This window comes from Struthio camelus, chromosome Z, assembly GCF_040807025.1.
Source record: "Struthio camelus isolate bStrCam1 chromosome Z, bStrCam1.hap1, whole genome shotgun sequence".
NCBI lineage: Eukaryota > Metazoa > Chordata > Aves > Struthioniformes > Struthionidae > Struthio > Struthio camelus.
The window spans coordinates 18737479-18763692 of NC_090982.1; the positions used below are offsets into that span (position 1 = coordinate 18737479).

General features: G+C 38.7%; 1 protein-coding gene across 1 annotated transcript; it reads left to right on the forward strand.

Annotated features, from left to right (window-relative positions):
• Positions 1-5954: 5954 nt before the first annotated feature.
• Positions 5955-25938, forward strand: LOC104140466 (uncharacterized). The gene is made up of 7 exons (XM_009669268.2): positions 5955-6019; positions 7406-7570; positions 10040-10162; positions 11726-11773; positions 15810-15898; positions 17418-17510; positions 23511-25938. Exons 2-7 carry the CDS (start codon positions 7459-7461, stop codon positions 23697-23699), a joined length of 654 nt encoding a protein of 217 aa, XP_009667563.2. The 5' UTR covers positions 5955-6019; positions 7406-7458; the 3' UTR covers positions 23700-25938.
• Positions 25939-26214: the final 276 nt, after the last annotated feature.

Sequence of the window (26214 nt, forward strand, 5' to 3'; positions counted from 1 at the left end):
GGGAAATGTGCTCTAGGTGGCCCTGCCTGAGCCAGGGAATTGAACTAGATGATCTCCAGAGGTCCCTTCCAACCTCAACCATTCTGTGATCCTGTGAAACTTTTTGAGGGTGCGTTTTGTCCCATCCTCCAGGCCGTTAATGAAGAGGTTAAACAGTACTGGACCCGGTATCAACGCCTGGGGGGACACCAGCACTGACGGGCCTCCAGCTGGACTTTCTGCCACTGGTCACAACCTTCCGAGGCCAGCAGTTCAGCCAGTTGGCAGGCCACCTCACTCTCCATTTCTCTGGTCTGTAGTTAATCAGCTTGTCGCTGCGGGGTGTTACGGGACACAATGTCAAGAGCCTTCCTAAAGTCAAGGTAAACAACATCCACTGCTCGCCCCTCATCCAGCCAGCCAGTCATCGCGTTTTAGAAGGCTATCAGGTGGATAACCACAGTTTCCCCTTCCTAAATCCATGCTGACTGCTCCCAGTCACCTTCTTGTCCTTCCTGTGTCTGGAAACGGTATCCAGGGTTAGTTGCTCCACCACTTTCCCAGGGACGGAGGTGAGGCTGACCAGCCTGCAGTTCCCCACGTCCTCTTTCTTGCCCTTTTTGAGTACAGGAGGGACTCTTGCTTTCTTCCAGTCGCAGGAAGCTCTCCCAGTTGCCACAGCCTGTCGAAGCTAATCGAGAATGGCTTCGCAGTGACCTCTGCTAGGTCCTTCACGCTCATGAGTGCATGCCATTCAGGTCCCATCGACTTCTGCAGGTCTGGTTTGTTTAAATGTTCCCTAAATGGCTCCTCCTGTATTGAGGAAATTTTTCCTTGCTTTCATTGAAAATCCTCCTTGAAATCAAGAGAACTCAACTGAAAGAGAAGTATTGGTCTCCTTTTAAAGATACAGCATGGCTTCCCTTTGTGACATTTTTAATATGACGGTGTGAACTTCTGAAACACCCCTTTATGTTGTGTCACTCCCATCATCTTTTTAAGTTAACTCTACTCTCCTTTGGAATAGAAGGGCTAAAGCCAGACTTAATGTGACTCAATTGTGCCCTTAAGACAAAAATTCTGTTGTAGTCTAGAAGGATACCCTGACTCCCTCTAGGTTTTTCTCAATATAAAATGAAATCTCATGGCTTATAACACTGACAGATGAACTGCCACATATAACTGAGCAGCAGACCACTTCTACCTGACCCCATCTGTGGACCTCTGTTAAAAAATAGTAAAATAGCATTTGAGGAAGAAATGACTTCCTTTTATACATCTTTTTTTTCACTTTTTAGTATGTGTTTTTAAGAACAGAGATTTCTTTAAAATGGGTAGACTTTGCAGCCATGGTCAGCATAGGTATTACCATGTCATTAGTCATCTGTTGTGCACAGAAACACTTAGAAATTTTCACAAGCGCCTGCGATTTTGAGTGGAATGAAAGCTTCACTGTGCAGTAAAATAGAATTAGTTACTGACAGTTTGGAAGTACTGGGAGAAATAGATAGGCTGCTGTAGACTCAGTTTAGTCCTATATATGTCTTTAGCCTGGCATGTGAACAGGATGTGAAATAAGATAAAGTTGCCTGCTACATGCTCATCTTAAAATGTTCTCAGAATATTAGGAAAGCTCTATACTTTCCAAGAAAAAATGTATTGATAGACTTTCTATGTCAGTTTGTTTCAGTAAGCCACAAAATATATTAAATTTAGGGTCCATCTTAATGTATTTAGGGGAAAAAAAGACCTCAGATTGAAATTTGTACCCAATTTCCTGGTACAAATATTAGTCTTTGTTCTGGTACAATGAAAATTTTGCATAATGATTTAATCTGTGTTCTCTAGATCACCAGATTTTAGATGAGAAACTCCAGAGCCGAAGCATAGCCAGTATTTTAAATCTGACATTTCCAAAATCTGAAAGTTCTGCCTTTCACATCAAATATTGAATGATTTCAATCATTTTCACTGAAAATGTTTATGATAGGCTTTCTCTAGGATGGTACTATTTGTGTTCAGACTTTTCCCCAGCATAAAGCTGGCAGAACACTAGAGTCAAAATTAGAAATAAGTTTTCATATCTGATCTTTTTCCTGGTACAGTCCATTGTCTATGTCCCAATTTTATTACTGTTTGAACCAGGTCTCTTGGACATTCTTTGCAAATTAATTGGCTGGTAAAGTGTAATTGTTGGTTTTTACTTTACGCCATATACTTTTCAAACAACAACATAAGATACCAGGACATTTTTTCCTTCTTTTCTGATCACTGCTGCAAAGAATATTGATTTTCTGCAGAAGATTATCGTTTTCTCTTAGAAGAAGAAGTACTGGAATCTGCGCCTACCAAACAATAGGCAGTTGTTTTCTTTGTTAGTTTCCATGCCATCATCCTGCATTACTTCATCCTGTAGATGTAGCTAAGGCTGAGCTGTTTCCACTACTCTCGTGGGCAGTGATACAAAGCTAAATGTTACCTGGCATAATAATATAAGCAAGAATGAAATGTTTTAACAGGCTTTTATGAGAGCTTTGGTTAAAAAGGCTTTAAAATACAAATAATTTAGAGATTAATGATAATATTGGAACTAGGTTTAAAAGAATTTTGTTGAAGTGTTTCACAATATGAACTATTTTATAGTTCTGAGTGTGTGGGTTTAGCTAGGCCCTTTCATAATAATTTAATAAGATATGTTAGTTTGAATGTGGGTATTTTATCTTTAATTATGGGAAGAATTTGAAGATGTGTCCAGTGATGGACTGGACCTAGTATTGTAACAGAAGTGATGCAGAAAGTTTGTTAAGAGAAGTTCAAAGGCATAGAGAAATGGGGAGGAGAGGGAGAGGGAGGAGGTGAGAGGGAGAAAAGGGAAAGGGAAATATCTCGAAACTGTTAAAAATAGAACTCTTGAAAATAGCTATTGCGGTAGTTAAGCAACTGTATCTTATCACTGTACTAGCCTACTCTTAGCTTTAGTGAGGATAGCTAAGCATTCAGTTTTTCTAAATGAGGCTTATTTTGATACCACAATGGGGAGGAAATTAAACGCCACCCACTTTCAAAGAACATAATCTTAGACATTTACCTGTGAAACTTGAACAGCTTCTCAGTTGCTTCCAAGTTGTTAATTTTATTTGTTAATTTCAACAAACTCTTAAGGTTTCAGATATTTTTGGAAAAAAGGTGTGCTTTGGATATACTAATGGTCTTTCTTTCCGCGGCTCTGAAAACAGCAGCATACACATAATCTTTTTTGCAACTTGTTTTAGTGAGTCAAGTAAGAAAAACAAACTTTAGGGAAACTTGATCTTTCTGGTATTCCAACATTTCGATAATTGTACTCTGCTCACATTTTCTATTTTGCAATCTTTGCTGTAAACTTAACCTTTTTCCCTGTTTTTTTTTTTAATATAGAATTCATTTCCTGATCTGTATTGTCCAAGGAAATTATTTCATTCTTCATCTGTCACTAAACTAAAAGCTCCATGTACTGTTGAAAACATCTGCTGATTTGGATTTTGAAAGACTCTTTGTATTTAGAAAAGCTAAAGCGTGGGCTTAAGGAACTAAAAAGGACATTTTCTAAACCGAATATAGGTAATATATGAAACTTTCTTGACATAATATGCAAACTGTAGGTAAAAGCAGTAGCTCCATTCAGATTTGCTAAATCTTGATTGTAAGAAAGGTCTGGCAAAAAGAAAGGTGTATTTGTTTTTAGAGAGGTTTCATCATTTTAACAAGTCATATAAAAGTCTGATTCACTCCTTTAAACATAATCTCCAAGTTTCACTGAAGAAAAGAAATTTAATGTGTACAAATGGAGAGGTGACTGGAGGGATAGGAAGGCGGGCAGGTAGAAAGATAAAGGCAAGTGAACATGCCAAATGTGAAGAATGAAAAAAATGGTCCCTGTGTGATAAAAGGGTTATCTGGACCTTACGGGCAGAGACACAGCACATCTGCTTTAATCAAGTTGGTTCACGTAATAGAAACAGTGCAGCTATTGCAGTTGGAGCATGGTATAGGTGGCAAAGCCCATTCAGGTAGCTGGGTAAAAGTTTAAGCAGTTAACCTGTTCTGAGCTTTTTGCGGCTGAGGCTACGCTTTGAGTTTTAATATGTTTATATTTCCATGAACCCAAAATATGCCCATCAAACATCCCTGGAAGGAAGAACAGTAAAGCCCTTATTTAAAAAAATGATTGTGGAATAATTTTAACAAGTCTCCTCCAGCATGCCAATGACATAAAGTGTCAGAATGATATTCATGGCGATTCAAGGACTACACAGAAATCCTGGCTAAAAATTTGCATAAAATTTCCAGGAAAGATGGCTTCTATGGCAACTTAGAGACATAAAAGTTAAAAAGCTTGTTTTTACTGCTTCCAGCGCTCATGGAATTCCCTCACCAGTCAGAATCACAAAAATATTGATATCAGTGAGTGAATCAAGAGATCTAAAAAGAATTTTCACTTAGTAAAAAGACTAGGTCTACATCAGGCTTTTTTTCTATTCAGAGGTTTGGCTCCCTGCCATACGTTCAGGCAATAAATTGGTTGTATCAGAGCTGCTTCCAGCACTCTGCTGAGTAGACGTGTTCTAACTTGGACAATAGCTGGCACAATAAGGTAAGCAAGTGGGGAAAACTGGGAAGATTTTATCATACTGCTTGTTTAGATTCTAACAAATAATGATTTTTCAGCTGAATTTAAAGTTTTCTTTTGACGTTTCTTCCTTCATCTGAGCTTATGTTTAGTTTAGAGCCTGTAGATTTCTTAAAGGTTAACTGCTCTGAAAAAATAACCACATTATTTATTAATTATAGGATGACAGAATTTCTTTCAATTTACTGTTAAATTGTAAAACTTTGATGGTCTTTAAACAAGCAAGATTTTCAGCTTCAACCCAAAACACATCTGATCCCTTGAGATAGTCTTTGAGATACCCTGTTATGAATGCACCAGTGTAGCATGAAATAATTTTGGATCATGCTGCTTTTAGAACGAACTCCAAAGTTTTTAAATCCTATTTTCATGTACTGAATTTAATTTAATTTTATGATCACATGTGTCTGGATAAGTGGAAGAGAGAACAATGGCTGAGAGCAAGAGATCAGTAAAGGGGCAAGAAAAGTTAAGTAACAGTTTTCTGTGCTGCCTTTGTAGAAATGCATTGGTATGTATGTAGCAGGAAAATTATTCAATTTCCCTGTGCTTTCAGAGTCAGCTTGTTGCTGTTGGCCACAAACGTGCTCAAGTGTATCCGATTTCATCATTTTAGATAGCCATAGCTCAAATTGTCTGCTTCCCTGGTACTTAGCCCAGATGTGAAGCAGAACAAAACAGATCAAAGTCTCCAAAACAAACACTGTTTACAGCTCTTCCCAAGCCTCTTGAAGTAGCCTATATCTAATAGAAGAGAGGAAGAAACTGAAGAAATGGGCTTGAAAAGGTGTTAAAACAAAGAATAATAAAATAGATGCAAGGGTGCAAGCAACAGTAACAAGTACAAGTAAAAATAAAAAAGCAAGAGTAGATGATACCTATCTAAGCACATGGCATTAAAGGGAAGGGTTATCAGAAGAGAGGCATTAATATTTCACTTATTTTTTGGGGACAGGTAAGGAAGTTGCAGCTATGAAGCTTGGTAATGCATCTTTGCCATCTATTTTAGAGAGTTTTATTTATTCTAGAGAGCCAAGGTGAAGTTCTAATGTAAATACTTCGATTTCCTCTAGTTTAAACTTGTTTGATTGTCCAAAACAAGCCTCAGCTCAAAACAATTGAAATTAAGTACAGTGCTTCAGAATTCCATAAGTAATTTCTTATCTTTCTCAGTAGCAAGTTTCTTAAGAATTTTTTCCACTCCCAAAATAGGCTTTTAAAAGTTAGTTAGAACTGCCCTGCCCTCTTCAGGAACTCTTCAGGGTCCTAATTTGTAATAATTCTCCTTCTTTTCTTACAGGGGTGGTGGGGACACAGGTGCAAGACTAAAGCCAGACGATTTGTATGATATTACTTTGGTTCTCCATAAAAGTAAATTTTATTTCATTAAGCATTTAAGACTAACTTCAGTCTAAATTTGCATTAGTAACTGCTGTAAATGAAGATCAGATACAGGGACTCTTCTGCTTCACTAGGTGTAAAAATCCAGCATACGGATCTTCTGAACCTCTGTTCAAGTGCTGCCAAACTAGAATTGCCCTTTTACTTTCATCAGAAATGTTCTAAAAGGGGTTAAATGCCTGTTTTCTCAGCATCCCTAGATCTCACTAAGACTTGATGCTCTGTTAATGCTGAACACTTATGACACTAATGTCTTTCGAGGTCTACAGGCTAGCATTACCTGCCCACATACTCTGCAGAGCCTTATTGGGTTAACCATTTTCAGAGGTCAGCTCCCAGACAGGACTTGACAGAAAACCACATAGAGTCTTCTCTTTTGTTTAACCCTTAGTGGAAAAGCAGTCTTAGCAAGATGAGGGAATCACCTTTTTACCTCTAACTGCAAGGTATTATGCATTTGAAAAATGAAACATCTTTAACAGGAAGAGTAAGTTAGTTCTTTCTAATAAAGATGCTTCACTTTTCAGTGGCATAAATGAATGTTCAGTTGTATAAACTGAGCCAAAGACAGGGAAAAGAGCATTAGTTAGACTTCTTAGCCTAGTAACAAGAAAATTGCCAGTGAGAGAAGTCCTTCATTTCTGTCATTTCACGGAAGTATTTAGTGTCAAATTCTGAATCAGGGAACTTAAACCGTTTAGAAGACAGCACTTTCTTCCCCTGAAATGAATTCACAGTCATTACACTACTGTCAAGAGTCAGGATCTCTGTGGCCTAAATGACAGTTAATTATTCTATGTAAAGCTGAACGGAGCTAAAATCGTACCCATACCTTTCTTTGCTTAGTTCATTCACCAGGGAAGTGGAAAAAAAATGGAGTTAATTGTTTTCTTTAATCTGCATTTTGTCATAAGTAGTTGTTGTAAAGTTGTCTTCAAGAGAGATTTAAAATGGAGAATTACAGTCTCCGTTTCTTGACCTCTGAGGTAAGGTCCCTAGCTTATTTGAAAGGGAATGATTTAAGCTGTGTCTTCAAGATATCTTACTAGCTCGTTAGGTAGTTCCTCAGCATTTCCCATTCTTACGCAACTGATTATAGCTTATCAAGAGAGACGTCTTTAAAAGACATTGCTTTACCACAACTTTTCTGCATGCTAATTTGCGTCTTACTAGAAATAAAGATAAATCAACAGATTTACCATCATTGGAAACACAAGATAGAGGCTTGGGTTATGCGAGCAATCAAGAATTTATTGAGTTTATCCTGCTTTCTTCAAATGTTATTAAGCAAAATTATTGTAAATTTATTCTGATATGAAATATGAAGTATTGTGACAATTCTGACTTACACTTTAGAACTGGAAAACAGTGGCAACTCAGGTTGCCAGGATTTCTCAAGTACTTCCACAATGCTGCTCCGCTCAGGCCGCAAAAAGCCTTACAAAGTACCTGTCAGCAGAAGACGATATGTTGAAAAGAAATCTCAACCGAGGGCTAGTAAAACAGTTTCAGAAAAGTCAGGTAAGCCTTTCTTTCCTGTTAATGAAAGGTACGTCTGTAATCTGGGAAAGGTGACAAAAAAGGCAGAATTAAGCATCTAGAAAAGCATATGCATAGTGAGTTCGAAAATGAAAATATTTGGAGGAACAAAAATAAAAGCTGGGTTTAGAATAAACAGCAGAAAAATACTCCTCCAAGTAGTGGCATTAGATTTGTTCACATCACCGAATGCTGGCCAGTACTTTCTGAAGGAGGTCTATATCTCACGGAAGGGAAGTGAGTGACACAGACGGACTGCCAACTGTTTTATTTCCAGTACTATGCTAATTAGTATACTATACCACAATTATTATATTATGCAATAACAATTTCTAGAGTTTTGCAGTATTAATTATGCTAGCTGTTATTGTGCTGCTTTTTAAAATAACCCATTTCTTTTCTGGAAATCGGACCGCCTAGGTTGTCAGATACCTGAAGAGAGAAGTGCTTTGCCTGTGCGTAGATCAGTCATGCACATGCAGAAGGTGCAGCACAGAATGCATCAGACCTGCTGTTGCTGGGGTTTTGACTCAGGTTCTCAGGGTGTGCACAGTTAGTCTGTTTCGCTCACATTATGTGCAAAGTTTCTGATCACTCTAAACAGAGAGAATGAGAAGAAAGCCTCTGAGAAACAACTCTGTTTTCAAAACGCCTGCTAAGACACAGATGTTTCAGAGCATCTACGTCAATATAACGCGAGTGAAGTTTTCAGTAAGGTCAAACATTCCCAGAAGATTATGTCACTGTTAGTGACTGCTGAGTATGCTTTTGTTTTACTTGCCTAATTTTTCCGGCCAAGAAAGGTCAGTTTATCTCACAGCATTTGCTTATTCTAGAGGTCTGTGTTGTCTCAGGAATGTCTAAGTTTTGTATTGAATTGACAAGTAGAAAATCTATTGCAGGAAGACAGTGCTCAGTCTAATACATTGTGCCTTATAGTGTTAATTCAGTAGATGTTTGACACCCAAGTGGCTGGACTATGTCCTTTAAACATCCAGAACTGTGGAGTTACAGTCAGTAGTGATGCTGAACAGTGAGACACCAAACAAACCATAAAATCAAGAGTGGTCTAAGGCAAATGCTCTCTCTCTTAGATGATTTTTTCTTTATTTGATTTTTTCAGCTTATGTTTTCACTGTTGGTGTTAATATTGGAAACGCTATTTCAAAGTCTGTGGATAACCATGGTTGCTCCAGCATTTTCCCTAAAGGCTGTCTCCCTCTTTTGTTCAGTACTGCTCTCTGTGCCCAGGGTGCTGATTGTATATTCCTATAGCCACGTCTTCACTCTTAAGTTTTCGCTGCTCTGCATGTTCTCCCCCCTCTTCCGAACTGTTCATATGCAAGTCCCTGAGCCTTTAGCAGGCTTTCTGGCTAATAAAGGAAGGAAGAAGGAGGCTGGTGAAATATGTGCAGTTGCTGGAAGGTAATGTGCTTCTGAGCAATTTCTGTGCTACTTCTGTGCTCTAACAGTCTTATACACTGATTTACTGATACCCCCGGCTAAAAAAAAAATCTCTGGCTTTTGTCCTGTTGTTGTACTTACCTTCCTTTGTCTTGCTTTTCTTTGCTCAGTTCCAAGTCTCCTGGCCTAATATTTCTGATAGCTCAATTTTCTTCCTTACAAGTTTTACCTATGAACATGTGATTGTTTTTCTGTAAGAGATAACCAGTGTCTAAAATAAATGATGCTATTTATTTAGCCACATGCACCCTGAAACTGCTCTCTGCAAGCAGATATAATTTTCCAAGGGCAAAATCAGGAAACAAACAAGCATTTATCTATGAAGTAAAGGAAACTAGTCTGGAAACAGTATGCCGCACTTTCTGTGCTTCACTTTTTCCCTCCCTCGGAATGAAAACTTGTACCTTAGCTCTCTCTGTTCTTCACTGTCCTCTCTAAGTGCAGGCCGTTGTGTACAACCCTGCTTGAGCTCTGCAGTCTCCCCACAGGACTGCTCTGCCATAAGACTATCCATTCACCGGCTGATTGATAATTCAGGCCCTCCCTCTTTTACTCAGATTCCCCCTAGCCCCATCAGTCTCTTCCAGCACAGCTCTCTGCAAGTTGTCCAGAATCCCCCTTCATTCGTTTTCCCTCAGGCTTAACCACTCCTCTTTAGCTGGGAGCCACTTTTTCAAGCTCAAAAACACACATTAACTCTCCAGATGGCTCAGCGTACATTTCTTCTTTTCACTGAGACAATCTTCCAAGCACAAACTCTTTTCTTCCTTCTTGACACTACTAGCAAACCCACAAAAAGACCTGCTTTACCCCACTCTATAATTTTTATTATACATTGTCTATACTGCTGTAAGGTGTATTTAGTTTTTGTGAAACATATGGAGGTTATCAGGCAAAGTTTGCTGTAAAAATACATTTGTTTTTTATTATGGAATTTTGCCATTTTTCTGCTGCTAGTAAAACTAATTAAAACTCATTTATGATTAGCGTTTAGTCTACGAGAAACACTAAAATGTTACATACTGACAGAAGACTCAAAAACTGTGCATTTTGACTTAGATGAAAATGGTCATCATGAAATATCTACCAAGGATTCGCAGTCCCATGAAGGTACAATGTGCTTTTTATATCAAAACTCACCAACTGTATGTATGGTACTATAGGGCAATGTTAAATGTACCTTTTAACAGTAGAGGTAACATTTTATTGCATCTTTATGAAGTACTGGTGGTGATATAAGAGAACTTATAGCCAGGTTATAGCAGGCACATAACACACTTGAATGAAAAGGAGATTAACTTGTTTGCTCCCATCTGAGTTAATGGCATGTCTACATGTTTACCTGTTAAGAGATAGAAAGCACAGGGACAAGGCAAAATGAATTAAAAACAGAGACAACTTTGGAACTTATGGGATTATTTTATATTTCATGGAACTCTTCTATTGCCTCAGCTAGGGCTTCTCTAATTAACACAGAAAATGATACCACAACTAACATCACAGAAATAATTGTTAGAGGGTATGCTTTTGGCAGAGAAGATGCAAATAACAATGAATGCAGTTATTCTAGAATTATACATTTTACAGAGATATGAAAGTAGAGAGAAAAAGCAAAAAAGATATAACTGGAATATAGGGAAAAGTTGAAATCTGCAAGATAGCTACTTACTCATTGAAACTTTATATTCTTATAGAAACTCAGCTTTTATAGGAATGAGAAGTCCATTAGATTTTCTTCAGATAAAGGAACAGAAAGGCTTGCTTGCTACATTTAGAAACTAAATTAACAGAACTTTTATTCTATTAAACTATGACTAATGACAACTGCACTGACCAGTAAAGTATTTAAGCGTGCTTTCTATTTTTAGAAGTATCTCTTATACGTATCATACAATTCATACAGTTCATAAACTTCATGCAGTTTTGAAGTAACTCTAACAATTAGTATTCCTAATTTATGAGCAGCAATAAAAGCTGTACTTGTATATAACAGAAGCAGCCTGTGAATAGACTCTTAGTGTTATAATCCAGATATAGAAGATACCAACGTTCCTAAAGAAAAAAAATGGAAATGTATGTGATATCCTTATATGTGTAAACACAAAGACATACAAACTTGCATATTCATTATAATATAGTTTAGACAACTGTAAATTAGGAACCAACAGCGAACTGGCCACTTCTGACGTTAAGCTGAAGTGAGTAATACCTTCCCCAGGCAGCTGCCTGGCATAACTCAGGCGCCTGTTAGAAGAGCCAGAAAAAACATGCCATTGCTATCTGTTACCTTCCAGTCATGTTCACTTTGTATAGGGGTCCCAGCATCTGTTGCTGAACGCTTCCAGGCTTGTCTTTCATAGCATTTAAGGCCTTATATTTCATTATCGATCTCTGTTTTCTTAGGTGAATTCTCTTCTGTAAAATATAATAACTTAATACATTTATTAGGCTCTGAGTTCAGACTTGAGAGTACATGTGTACAAGTGTAACTGCACACTCTTATCAGGATTATATGAATTCAGATACCTGCAGGAAATGAAGTCTGATACTTATTGCTATTGCACAGTTCCTCAGATTGTACTTTAAAACAATTCTCTAAATTGTTTCTGATGCTTTTAAGTTTGAAGATTAACTGTCTAATTCCATATATTTATTAAGTGTGTTTTATTTTAGATATCGCATGGTTAAGCGTGTTCACAAGCAATGAACCAACAATTTGTGGTAAGACTTGGATGACTCAAGTGGGAACAAAATTATGGCAGGAACGTAAGGAACCTCTCCATGATTTCATACGTGGTGCTTCCACTTTCCAGGGGTGATATAGAAAGCTAGACTTCTTCAAATTTGCTCTGACTAAACAATGTATAAGCAAACTGAAATAAACTTTAGAGACAGAGAAAGCCAAGGATAATTAGAATGTAATGCATACTAACTTATGTCATTGGTCGACTTGCTGGATTTCCACATCCCTGTTTCGTTGCTACTCTTACACATCAGTCAGACACTCTTATGACCTGCATATAAAATCTCTCTTCCCTACTGATGTGCCACATACACGCTACAGCTGAAGCTGAACAATTGCAGCTGAGGCAATCAAAACTGTTGTCAAAAAAGTATCGAAATTGGCAGACTTTTAGTCCCTCTGCATTCTACCACATTTATCTGATTTATTTATATATAGGCATACTGAGTAAAATAAACTAAGCTGGAGTGTGTCTTAAGTTCTAACCAGGATTTTTGTGCTATTTCATGCAGTAGTGGCTCAGACTAAATTCCTTGCAGAGGCTTCCACAAAAGCAGTATGGTTAGGGTAACTAAAATCATGACCAGGATTAGAGTAGCTAAAATCAGCCAGGCGGAATGAATATGTCCTGCTGATTCAGAATACCCTTCAGAGAATAAAAAATATCTCCGGTAACACGAAAAGAAATCTCTTTAATTGCAACAGCTGGTGATGTTAATGCATAGTTATGTAATATCTGTAACATTTGTAAAGATACTGCAGTGATGGACGTGTACACAGCTGCATTTTTTTTTGGCTTAAACAATACCGGAGATATTTTTAAAAGCATAAGTGGTATTATTTGAAGTAAATCTGGGAGCTAATCAGATAGTTATGCCATCAGTGGGTAGTTATTAATGTCATTGACTCTGCTGGGTAATAACAGCCCTTAAGCAGCTCTTGTATGCCATATCATACCAAGAGTATGACAAAGGGTGTCCTTAATTTATTTACTTTTTGCTTTTGCTTTTAATCAAAGATCTGGTTTTGGACTTGAGGTACCATTTGCTAATGGATATTGTCAATGTAACAGGTTGAGGATTACAGTGTTTTGTTGACCTACTGTTATTTGAGAGCCTATGGGTAAGGATTAGAGGGCAGGCTAACATGGGTGACACTGTTGTGGGGGTTTACTACAGGCCACCTGACCAGGAGGAAGTCGTCGATGAGGCCTTCTACAGGCAGCTGGAAGTAGCCTCACGCTCACAGGCCCTGGTTCTCATGGGAGACTTCAACCCCCCTGACATCTGTTGGGGAGACAGCACAGCTAGGCAGAAACAGTCAAAGAGGTTCCTGCAGAGGATTGAGGATAATTTCTTGACGCAGGTGGTGGAGACGCCAACGAGGAGAGGTGCACTGCTAGCCCTTGTACTAACGAACAAAGAAGGTCTAGTTGGAGAGGTGAAGGTTGGGGGCAGCCTTGGCTGCAGTGACCATGAGATGGTGGAGTTCAGGATCCTCCGAGGAGGGAGCAGGGCAATGAGTAGGATTGCAACGCTGGACTTGAGGAGAGCTGACTTTGGCCTCTTGAGGGGCCTACTTAGGGGAATCTCATGGGGTAGGGCCCTAGAAGGAAGGGGGGGTCCAAGAAAGCTGGTTAGTATTCAAGTATCACCTCCTCCAGGCTCAAGATCGGTGCATCCCTCTGAGGAAGAAGTCCAGCAAAGCGGGCAGGAGACCTGCATGGGTGAGCAAGGAACTCCTGGCCAAACTCCAGCAGAAGAAGGAAGTGTACAGAATGTGGAAAAGGGGACAGGCCACTTGGGAGGAATACAGGGACGTTGTCAGAGCGTGCAGGGATGCGACAAGGAAGGCTAAGGCCCAGCTGGAATTAAATCTGGCAAGGGATGTCAAGGACAACAAGAAGGGCTTCTTCAAATACATCCATAGCAAAAGGAAGAGTAGGGAAAACGTGGGCCCGCTGCTGAATGGGGCAGGTGCCCTGGTGACAAAGGATACAGAGAAGGCAGAGTTATTGAATGCTGCCTTTGCTTCAGTCTTGACTGCTAAGGCCAGTCCTGGGGAACTCCAGACCCTGGGGACAAGAGAGGAAGTCTGGAGAAAGGAAGACTCTCCCTTAGTGGAGGGGGATCAGGTTAGAGATCTTTTGTCCAAACTTGACATCCACAAATCCATGGGCCCCGATGGGATGCACCCACGAGTGCTGAGGGAGCTGGCGGATGTTATCACTAGGCCACTCTCCATCCTCTTTGAAAGGTCCTGGAGATCAGGAGGGGTGCCTGAGGACTGGAAGAAAGCCAATGTCACGCCAGTCTTCCAAAAGGGCAAGAAGGAGGAGCCAGGAAACTGCAGGCCTGTCAGCCTCCCCTCCCTGCCTGGCAAGGTGATGGAACAGCTCCTCCTGAAGGTCCTCACTAAGCATGTGGAGGACAAGAAGGTGATCAGGAGTAGTCCGCATGGAGTCACCAAAGGGAAATCCTGCTTGACCAACCTGATAGCCTTCTCGGATGGGATGACTGGCTGGGTAGATGAGGGCAGAGCAGTGGATGTTGTCTGCCTGGACTTCAGCAAGGCTTTTGACACTGTCTCCCATCACATCCTTGTAGGTAAACTCAGGAAGTGTGGGCTAGACGAGTGGACAGTGAGGTGGCTTGAGAAGTGGCTGGATGGCCGAGCTCAGAGGGTTGTGGTGAATGGCGCAGAGTCAAGTTGGAGGCCTGTGGCTAGTGGTGTCCCCCAGGGCTCAGTCCTGGGTCCAGTCTTGTTCAATATATTCATCAGTGACCTTGAGGAAGGGACAGAGTGCACCCTCAGCAAGTTTGCTGATGATACGAAACTGGGGGGAGTGGCTAACACACCAGAAGACTGTGGCAGGCTGGAGAGGTGGGCGGAGAGGAACCTCCTGAAGTTCAACAAAGGCAAGTGCAGGGTCCTGCACCTAGGCAGGAATAATCCCATGCCCCAGTACAGGCTGGGGGTTGACCTGCTGGAAAGCAGCTCTGCCGAGAAGGACCTGGGAGTGCTGGTGGAGAACAAGTTGACCATGAGGCAGCAGTGTGCCCTTGTGGCCAAGAAGGCCAATGGTCTCCTGGGGTGCATTAGGCAGGGTGCTGCCAGCAGGTGGAGGGAGGTGATCCTGCCCCTCTCCTCAGCCCTGGGGAGGCCTCACCTGGAGTCCTGTGTCCAGTGCTGGGCTCCCCAGTACAAGAGAGACATGGCGCTACTGGAGAGAGTCCAGCGGAGGGCTACCAAGATGATGAGGGGACTGGAGCGTGTCTCCTATGAAGAAAGACTGCAAGAGCTGGGCCTGTTCAGCCTGGAGAAGAGAAGACTGAGAGGCGATCTCATCAACGTGTACAAGTATCTGAAGGGGGAGCGTCAAGAAGATGAGGCCAGTCTCTTCTCCGTGGTGCCCAGCAACAGGACAAGAGGCAACGGGCAGAAACTGAACCACAGGAAGTTCCACCTAAACCTGAGAAAAAACTTCCTCACTGTGAGGGCGACGGAGCATTGGAACAGGTTGCCCAGAGAGGTGGTGGAGTCTCCTTCGCTGGAGATATTCAAAACTCGTCTGGATGTGATCCTGGGCAATGTGCTCCCTGCTTGAGCAGGGGGGTTGGACTAGATGATCTCCAGAGGTCCCTTCCAACCTAAATGATTCTGTGATTCTGTGAATAATATATAACTAGTAATATGTAATAAATATATATGTCCTTGTAGTTCCTATGATGTTTTCTTTTCTAATTCGTGCTCAATTCATATATGTATTTTCATATACATATATAAATGAATAAAGTGAATATATGGTGAATTTAAAGCTTCATAAAGTCATAGATCTTTCAATACTTTACAGAAGAGTGTTGTATCAACAGTGCTGATATTTATTTCTCTTTCTATGCCTATCAATATAAAGTAAACCTGAATATTGTCTCTTTACAAAATATTTCTTTACTTATGCTTAACTTTAAAAACTGATAGGCATTTTATTACAAAATTCTCCTCTTGTTAAAACAGGTGCTAAAAATTTGGTGATCCTCATGCAGAGATCAAAGCTTAATGAATTTGTCCTATTGTGCAAGGGTGAAAAGCAGCTCTGTCTAAAGGTAAGAAGTAGTTCATTTTCTTTATAACTTGTGGGTCCTCTTTCTCTCTAGAGAACAATTTTCCCCACAGTCCTTTCTCAAATTTGTTTTCCTTTCTTCTTCTCTGTTTTTCCTTTCTTCTTCCACATTGCACAGCTTCTGACTACCTCCTCGTGTGCTATCTGAGGAAATATTTAGAATGGGTTATTGCAAAAAGCATTGGGTTGGGTAGATGACTACTGTCATTGGAAGACAAGTTGGGGTTCATTTTCTGTGGAAGGAGAGGGAGCTTCCTCCCTCGAAAACATGCAGGAGATAAAAGGAGGAGGAAGCAAGAATGTTGCCTGGGAGACAGGTGAGATTAAGAGAGGAATTATTTTCTCATAATACACCTGAATTACAAGGTGGATGAAAGGAATATTTATGATGAAAAGAAATTACAGCTGAATTTAGTAACCTGCTTTAAACATTTGCCATCTGTTGCTGGAACATTTTCATTTATGCCAGTCTTGTGAAGGTTTGTTCTTGGTAAAAAGAGTAGGTAAGGTTAAGTTTCCCTAGTGTAGGTTAAAACCTTTACTGAAACCTGTCTCAAGAAGCTGGTGTTTACCCTCTAAAATTGGGCAAAGGTCTAAGAAGCTCTGTTTACACAGGTTATATGGGATAAAGAATGACCCATAATCCAACCTTGGCTGTGTATGATGATGTAAATCATCAAATGCTTTCTCATATCTAATCTTCGATGTTTTCCATTTAATTTTGTAGGTGACTTTCCATAAAATTCATTTCCTGAAATTATCTAGGGATAAATAATAAACTCATTATTTATGATTGCAACATATTATCCCACTGAAATTTTCCCTTGTCTCCTTGCAAGAGCTACTATTTGTACAGGACTTAACTAGTTCAGAGATTAACTTTTCATAAATTAGTTGTTTGAAAGGTGTACTACAGAATCAGAGAAAGAATTGTGTTGAGCCCTGATAGATTTTACTTTTCAATTACCTATTTTAAAGTTCTAGATTGTACTGTTATGTTCCTTGATATGATTAAAAATAGCTTTTATCTGAAAATGAGGTAAAACATAGTCAGTGTCTCCCAAATACTTAAAAGTCTTGGAAGTCTCACGAAACACACTTTTCCAGCCAAATATGGATAGTTTTTTTAATCTCAACAAGAATTCTCATATGGAAGAAGACAAGGCTCCTTGTCTACAATGCAGTTTGGGGCATTCTGTTACGACACAGTTCAACCTTGCCTGCACTGCAAAACAGAATCTGGGCTTTAATTAGTTTGAAGAACTCTCCGGTATTTGTTTTCAACCCCGTTCATTTTGCATTTCAAATGGTAAGAAAGGCATATACTCACAGAAGTGTTTTGGGAACTTAACAAACTAGTCATTTTGGATAATTTGAATTTAATCATTTATGAGATTTATTAAAAAATGAGCGTTTTCCTTAGAATTAATTTTACATATGGTGGTTTAAAACAGACCAAAATATGAAGACAAAATTACCAATCTGGGTGGTTGTAAACACAGGTCTTAAAAGCATGCTGTTCAGAGCCAGATTACCCTACACTGAAAAGATGCAACATGAAAACATGCAAGCATGAAAATCCAGACTTTGAACAGGTATGTAATCACGATCAGCCAAATAAAAATTTGCATGCATGAGAAAGTGTATATGCAGGCTTATGTGTAAAAAGAGGTGGACCTTAATGCAGTCCTGCTGTTGCTCATTAAATGACTGTTTATGTTCCTATTTTCGCTGATTTTTAGTATTTTCCTGAGAAAACAGAAAATAAGGAATGGACAATTTGTCTTTACTTTTGACTTGACTTCTGTATGTGAACACATCTTCCAGTCTACAGGCAAAATATCTGAGCTTAAGTTAAAACTCAAATGACAAAGAGTTCTTTCCCACAGTGTTGTTCTTGTATAAAATCAGGGAGATACACAGAAGTTTTGCCCTAGTACAAGTTCTTAGATAAGATCTAGCAAATCTGTGTGAGTATATTAGCAGCTCTTAAAGGGTCAATTTAGAAGAGTATGTAATGTGTTTATGAATAGTAAATCAATCAATCAAATATCAGAACTTCTGGGAGGTAATAAAAACACAAAAGAGGAAGTGCTAAACACTCAATATAAATAAGAAATTAAAAATAAGCTATCCCTGAAGCATTTTCAGAGTGAATTCTGTATCTTCTGTAGAAGACTGTAAATCAAGAGTGTATAGGAATACAGGTAGTCGGGTGCTTTCTTAACACATTTTTTGTGATGGAAGCTTGATTTTATTGTCTATTCTCTAGATAGAAATAATAAAATGCTGTGAACATAGAAAGAAAAATAGTTTAGTTTTATTATAATTTATTTTTAAATAGATGTTCTAAGCTAGAGGAAATTAAAAACTAAGAAAATGTAGCTAATAACCATTTTTGTAGGGTCATGCTCTACCTGACTTACTAGTCAGGGAGATTAAAAAGACAAGTCTTTCCAATTTCAAGAAGCAGAATTAAAGTTGTCTGGGATCAGATGCAGAACTTCATAAAATCAAAACTGAAAAGTTGAAAAGCCTGTAGTTCGCAGCTTAATATTTCTAACATATCTCCTAAATCAAAAGGGAATTCTGTTAGTTTGAGATTACTGGACGTTTCCTCTCTGAAGTCTTTTTGAAATAATCTTTCAAAGGTAGGAGCTGCAATACTATTCAAAAATTGTTTATGAATAATAAATGAGAAAATCTGCTTATCAGGACTGGGAAATCCCAATGGGTTCTTCAGGTCAAGTTCTTGCCACAAAAATTCCTTAGCTCTGTATAGATGGAGAAATAATGAGGCTCGAAAACTTGTAAGATAACTTCTAGTCCCTTCTTTGAATGATTGATATGTATTATCACAGTCACACAGCATTCTTAAAAATATATTACCTTTTTTTTAAAGAAAAAGCTATACCTTTTTCTGTCGTACTCTTCATAGGAAAAGAATTGTTGTTGTGATGGCTCCAAGTTTTAGGGAACAGCTGGACAGAAGAACTACTACGCTTACCTAGAGAGACCTATTCATCACTTTGGATTTCTAAACAGATAATTAAAATGAAGAATTAATTCTGAGAACTTATTTATTATGCACCCAAAGATAAAGAGCAACCTATCATGGTTTCTTGCTGATAATTTCAGGTAGAAAAATATAAATGTTCCTGATTTGTGTGAAGAGGAATCAGCAGTCTGCACTTGAGCCACATTCAGCAGACGCAAAAATCATAGTCAAATGCGAATCATGAGATTCTTATGAACCTTCTGAAATGAGTAGGCTGATGAGAAAATAACTATTTGTTGGAAGAATTAAGCCCCCATTGTCCAGAGGATGAGAAAATGCAGGAGTAGTTGAGTAAGATGGGGCTATACCTCTCATGACTGAAAGCTACGTGGTATTACAATGTGATATTTGGTCTGCTAGCTTTTAAAAAAAATATTTAAAGACAGACGTTTTCCTTTTTCATTGAAAGACTGCCAGTATTGCCATAGATATGAGACATCTGTGAGGCCTGCTGTTATCTCAGCGGGAAGTTATATGTAGTGTTTTGAATTTCTGTTTTCCTAATAAAATTGGAAGGAGACACAGTTAAAAACCAATATTTATTAACCAATAAACATCCTTTATTAATTAAGCTGTTGTTATTACAATAAAATAATAACAGTTTATAAAAACAAATAACAGCTTATAATAGGAGCTTCTTATGACAGAGGATTGAGTTGGCACAGGACAGAGATTACAACCAGTATTTATTAAAACACCACATATTTAAAAGCTGAATAGCTATTCCCATAGCATGTTCAGTCATTCCCTTACTCACAGTTACACAGCTGGAGCAGCAGTGGGGAGGCTAAATGTCCTGTTAGACAATATGGTCTCTTTTAGCACAAGTAACATTACATTTACAAACTTTGTCACTTGATGAAGCCTGAGCGCATGAATAACGCTATCCAAGGTCGCTTCTGAGAAAAACATCTGGTTATGATGTTTAGGCCAGTTTCATTTAACATTTCCTGTTGAAACTAATGGCTTTATCTGACCCAACGGTCTGAGCTAGACTCCTCCAGCTTTACACCTTCCCTATATTTTTTCAAGCTATTTCATGACTTAGCAATTTTCTCAGAAGGCTGGCCCAGGATTATATAGCTGTGTAGGATCAGAGCTGAGTCCTGGATCCTTGGGATGCAAGCAGCAAAATAGATAGGAGGAGGCATTGTGGAGAGAAGAAATAGCAGTAGGGGGAATTACATCGAGTTGCCTACATTCTCATTTGTTACATATATGTAATAGACTTGTACCATTCTCATTTTACCATTTTCATTTATTACGTATAAATCTTTACCATTTGTTTTTTACTCTTCAAGAAATGCTGAATTTAATGAGTGAAGACTGGTTATCAGACAAGTATACTAATCTGCTCCATTACTTATCCTACTGTTTCCCTTCAATGCTACTTCTCTTCTGGTTCAGTCATAATGTTTTATTATTCACATGTTACCCCCTCCCAGATCTTCGCATACATATCCTCAACCTCCAGTTCTCTCAGCTTTTATTTACTCAAGTGCTGATAGCACTCAGTGTCCCTTAAGTTTCAAACTTCCCTTTCTCTTCGCTTCTTTGGTTGATACCCTTCTAAAAGCCTTCTCGACATTTGCTTAAAAGAAAATTACTGAAGTCAACAGTGCTCTAGCCTAGCCTGAAAAGATACCTTTGGTGACAAGGAAATACTGATATCCTTCTTTAGTTCATGGCAGTTGATCTATATAATCTGTCCGGCCTATTTGCCAAGGTCCACAGCTTCTCTGATGCAATTCGGGTGGTGGCTCAGTTTTACTAGCTTGCTTTTGCATCATTGTATGCCTCATGCAGTTTTTAACTATGTGCTCAATTTCTTGCTTCATTTGGGGCCACATGTATATTTTACAGTGTCCTGTACTCCTTTGTTTAATATATCATGATGGTGTACAATGATTCGTTCCCTTTCAGCTGGCCCTGATATCTATTCCTAATCTTTTAGCTGCTTTCTGGTTTAGACTGCAGCAGTTAAACTTAGTCTGGGCTTGCCTTAGTTGTGCCTTATTCATAATAACTTTAAATCCTGTTGGGTCTATTTATTTTAAAACTTGGATATTTCTCCCTCAAATCTTTCCCTCTGCAGCTCTGACCCCTAGAATGCCATTCACATAAGAGACTAATTTTACCCTGTGGAGACAACAATGTTAGTGTTTTTCTAACATGAGCCTGTGCTATTAAAAGTTTGTTGTGAAACCTCTGTGAGACGTGAGTAAATGCATACTTTTTGTCACTAACTATGAAAGCAAACCTGCTAATTAGTTCTTCATTTAATGTAACGGCAAAGAAACAGTCAGATCTATAACGAAAAACTATTATTTCCTTATAACTTACCAGTGACCTCAGGCATGTCTGCTGCCACAAAAGCTGTCCTCAAGATGAACTTTTTCTGGCAGTAGTCCACCATCATGCTCCAGATTTTTCCATCAGCATTCTTAACAGGCTATAATGGAGAATATTTTGGTTTGTGATGTCTTGCAAAATACCTTGTTCTAAATCCTCCTTATTTTTTCCCTCAGAACAATGATCTGCTGCGTCTCTCTGCTCTGAGATGGCAGTCCTAGCAGTGGTTGGATATGCTGCTATTCCCAGCTCCTCTTCTATTCGCACACTATCATCATCCAATTCCTCTGATAGCTCCCAATCTAATGCTGCGTCATGTCATGTAGATACAGCAGCTATTTTAATTTTTGCATCTAAATCTGCTTTTACAAGCACCTAATTTGAGCTTCACATTTACCAGGTCCCCTTGGCATCTCTGGGGCTCTAGGGGACTAACTCCATACTCACGCCTCTCCTTGCTTCTACAGTTCTTTTCTTTTTTCTGAATTCATCTGATTCTTTTACCACAGTTGTGTCTCCTTATTACCTTATTGGGTCCCTAGAAGGTGTTCCTTTCCTAAAGACAAATTAGCTTCAACTTTCTTAATAATTATTTCTAAACCCAGATTTCAGATCAAAGCTGCAATACATTATGCTGTTGCAGCAGCTGCATCAGCACAAAATGTTTTAGCTGATTCCCATTATAGTCTTGTTAAAGAGGACATCTATCCTTAAGTTTCACTTCATGTGCTCTCGCTCTCTGTCACCTATTGTACTATGGACTGAAGTGACACACTCCTCCTCTTATGAAAAGGGACTTATTGCCAGTGCTGTAACAGCCGGCATGGTGGGGTCCCTTTAATATTCTCCTGCTGAGGCTTTTCTTGAGCCTTTTAGATTTTTCCCAAGCATTCAGTTTCAATTTAGAGTTTCACTTAAGAATTGTGTGCAATGATATGTCACCAGACTGGTCAGATATACAGAGCCATCTTGCAAGTAGGATTAGAGTGTTCAAACAGATCACTCACAAAAGAGGAAAGAATTTAGTTATGATGTATTCATTCACCGTCTCAATCTTCTCCAAAAGATATTGTAAATTTCCTGCCCCCTGATAGGGGTTGGAGTTGGCTGAGACATAGAACACAGCTTTTATTAATTCAGCTCTTATTATGAATATCCGAATAGCTATTCCCATAGCACGTTCAGTCATTCGCTCACACTCGCTCACGGTTAGGCTGCCGGAGCAGCAGTGGGGCAGCCGGTTACTCAGAGGCAGAGGGCCGTACCCACCCGCCTGGGGCTCGGGCAGCTGTTCAGAAAGGCCCTGGCGGGGTCCCTCGCTTCATCGGCTGCACACACGTTATCCTCTGGCCTTGGTCCCCGGAGAGCAGCCACGGCCTTCTTGGATGCGCGGTGGGTTACCCACCCACCCCGTGTTGGTGTTGGTGGGTGCTGGAAGCTCTGGGCAGAGGACGGCAGCTCCTTCGTGCCCTCAGCTTACTGACTCTTGCTTTAAGACCAGCCTGAGCTCGTGGGAGACTTTGAGATGCTGCCTCTCAGGACGTACTCCTCCTCTCTCTTCGGCCAGCTGTTTTCTGCTAACTGTTTCTCCATCCACACCCAGAGGTACCTGCAGAGCCCATTCACGCACGCTCACAGAGACGGCTGTTACAACAGCAGCCATTCTTCAAAAGATGAACCCTAAAAAAAAATTGGAAACCTGAGATATACAGAAAAATGTATGTAATAGAACAGTTGTTAAAGAGTAATCGACACTGTAACATTCTAGTGTTACTATAAATTAGGCAAGGACATTACCTTAGCTTAACAGAAACTGTGGCTTGACATTTTTGGCCAAAGGTAGCTAGCAGGGAATATGTGGTAAAAAAATAACAAGATAAAAACATAAGTGGTCCCAATGAGAGGAAACTGTGCTAGTCTTTTTGCAAAGAAAGGGAACGCAGCTATGTGTCTGGAAATATCCAGTCTTTTGAGGGGGACAGATATGTTTTTCGTTTACAGTCATCTGTTGCCAGATGATTAGGTGTTCCCCAAAGATTTATCATATACATTGGTAAATCTGTACCACTAGAGAAAAGCACTCAGAATATAACAAGCTCACAGCATCTCTGAATTTTCTTCATATATGAATTTCTATAGAAATGCTTTAAAAAATGACATGTTCTTTGTTTTGCCTATTTCATAGCTGAGGGAAGACAATCACTTTTTCATCATGCATTACCAAGGAGATTCAGTGAAGTTCCAGTGCTACAAAGACACAAGTTACTATCTGCATGTGAATGAGGACTCACTAGATATACGCAAGCCGGAAGACACAGAACCTGATGGGGAGAAAAATTTTTACTTCAGGGTGTCATATTTGCAGGAAAAGTAATTTGTCTACCTTTCAGTTGCCTAAGTGTCCATACAACTCCTATAATAGGCTAACAGAAAAAAAGGAAGATTGAGATCATGTAGAACTAATCTCCATTTTGCCTTTTTTAAAACTTTTCTGTACCATCTTGAGTCACAATATTCCATTTTATGAGAGTAACATCCTTTAGTTCTGTTCTATACAATAGGAAGAGAAGTGGCTAAGTTGGGAAAGCAAACTAAGCAGTCTATTGGCATCGTATCTGCACTATTATTGTTTTAAGTAGCTGAGTTCTTCCTGAAGAGAAAAAATACACAGGCATATCTCAGAAACAGAGATACAAGAGTGTATCACACATAGATATGAAATATAAAGCACAGTTAGTTTTCCACATTGTAAACATTTTCCTCTTTTAAAACGCATACCTTAAATAGGAATCCTAATGTCAATCAATCACACCAATGCACATGGCAGTAAGGCAATTCATCTAGAGTAGACAAAACCTCAAAGGGTTGTGAGTCCTTAAAAAAAGTTTGTTTTTTTCCCAATAACCATGCAGTTTCACTGCTAGATTCACAGTTGTGTTCGCCAGATAGTGAAAATCATTTTGCTGATTTCAATACTGAGTGAACAGAAGAAAGCTTTTGACTTTCCCCTAAATAATACTCATGACTTCTGGATCTGTTAAGTGGTCAGCAACGTCAGCAGAAAAAAACAGATACTGAGTGCAGCATATATTCCATTAGAACTATTGTGCTGCACAAGGAATAAATTCAATTGGATCTCAGGTAAAATTCCATTAATTGATACACTAACATATTACAATCATATATTTATTTCTGGTAATGATGTGATCACCTGACTAAATTACAGAACATGCCCTCCAGGAAACAAGTTGATAAAACCACTCCTTAAAATTGTATAAAATTCATACAAAGCGTATTGATGTCAGAAAAAGTCTCTGACCTCTGTGAATTTCAAAAGTATTCTGTAGTTAAAGCTAAAATTGTGTTCATATTCGTATGAACATATGCGTATGTTCATATTTACCATCTACACTTCAAATAAGGTTTTTTAACACTTTAATTCAAGGGACAAAAGCCAGTCCGGAAAGCTACGATGGTAATTTTTGTAAAGTTTTAGATATGAGATATAAAAGACAAAAATTGCATTTGAATTTATTATGTTTTCTGAAAACTTACCAGTGAGCTCTGTGTCTATAAAGGTATGTAGAAAAAGATATTAACAATTTCTGTATCCTGTTCTTTCCTAAACTCTTATTTCACTTGTACAAAAATTGTAAACTGACATTTTCAAATTTGCACTAATCTGTAATGAGTGGCAATTATGCTTGTATTTTCCAAGGTGCAAAGCATGTGAAAACCAAAGCTTTATTGCAAAACAGGAAGCCAAGGCCACTGAGCCTTTTTGAAAATATAGCTTCTAACACTTTACAATATAGAAATACTTATCCAATGTATCTAAAAGTTGACTGGGAAATATAATGAGTATTTTGTAATATGTTTTTAAAACAGTACTGATATTCTGTAACTTTTACTTTACAGATATAATTATTAATGTTAACACAAATATTTTACGTTCTTCAAAAGCTGTGCCTTAAAAGAAATACTATGTTCTGTTTGCTGCGGAACAATTTGATGGAAGTATTCTGTATAATGTAACCTCAGGTACATCTAGTACTCTGACCATATTTGTAACTTGTTAGAATAAAACTTGTGAAAATGTTGATATAATCAATACAGAATCAATAGAAGAAAATGTTTTAATTCCAGATCATCCAGTTTACTAGGTAATCTGTCAAAGGGTAACCAAATACTGTATGCAAAAGAGGTAATCAAATCTTCCTACAGTCTATGGGTTAATTTTTCTAGAGGCTAGAGTTCTTTCATTCGTAGAGGTATGAACAGTCTAACCCATTTAAATTAAAAAATGCTGAAGAGTGATAAAGGAATCACTGCATTCAAGTGTCTGTTTAAACTAGAAGGAACAACTGTCACAGGCTAAAGCAGGAGATTGGTGGCCAGCCCTGGTGGACCTGGCATACACTTGTTACATACTCAACTTCAGTATGTGTAACCATAAGAACTAGAAATTAAAATTACAAATTTGTAATCTAATGAATGTTTTTACAGCCTAAGCAAAATATAACAATTTGGCATTGGTGCAGTTACAACCATACTGATAGCTATAAATCATCCCAATCAGTTTCTATTAAGGATCTTTAGTAATATAATAAATGAAAAAACAAAAGGTCTCCTTCATGCCTCTTCTCTAATGCAACATTCTCACCCTTCCAGTCATTCACAATTTGAAGTCAAGGACCCTTTGTCCCTAGATAGGATGACATGGTGAATGTTAATGTTACAATAGATGTTAAGATTAATATACATATTAATTTTGTAACAATAGATAATAATCGACGGTTCCCCACTGATTTTAACAGAACAGTATTCTGAGTGCTGGCTTTAGATACATATGTGTATTTTGAACTAGAATGTCTGTACAGAGATTTTTT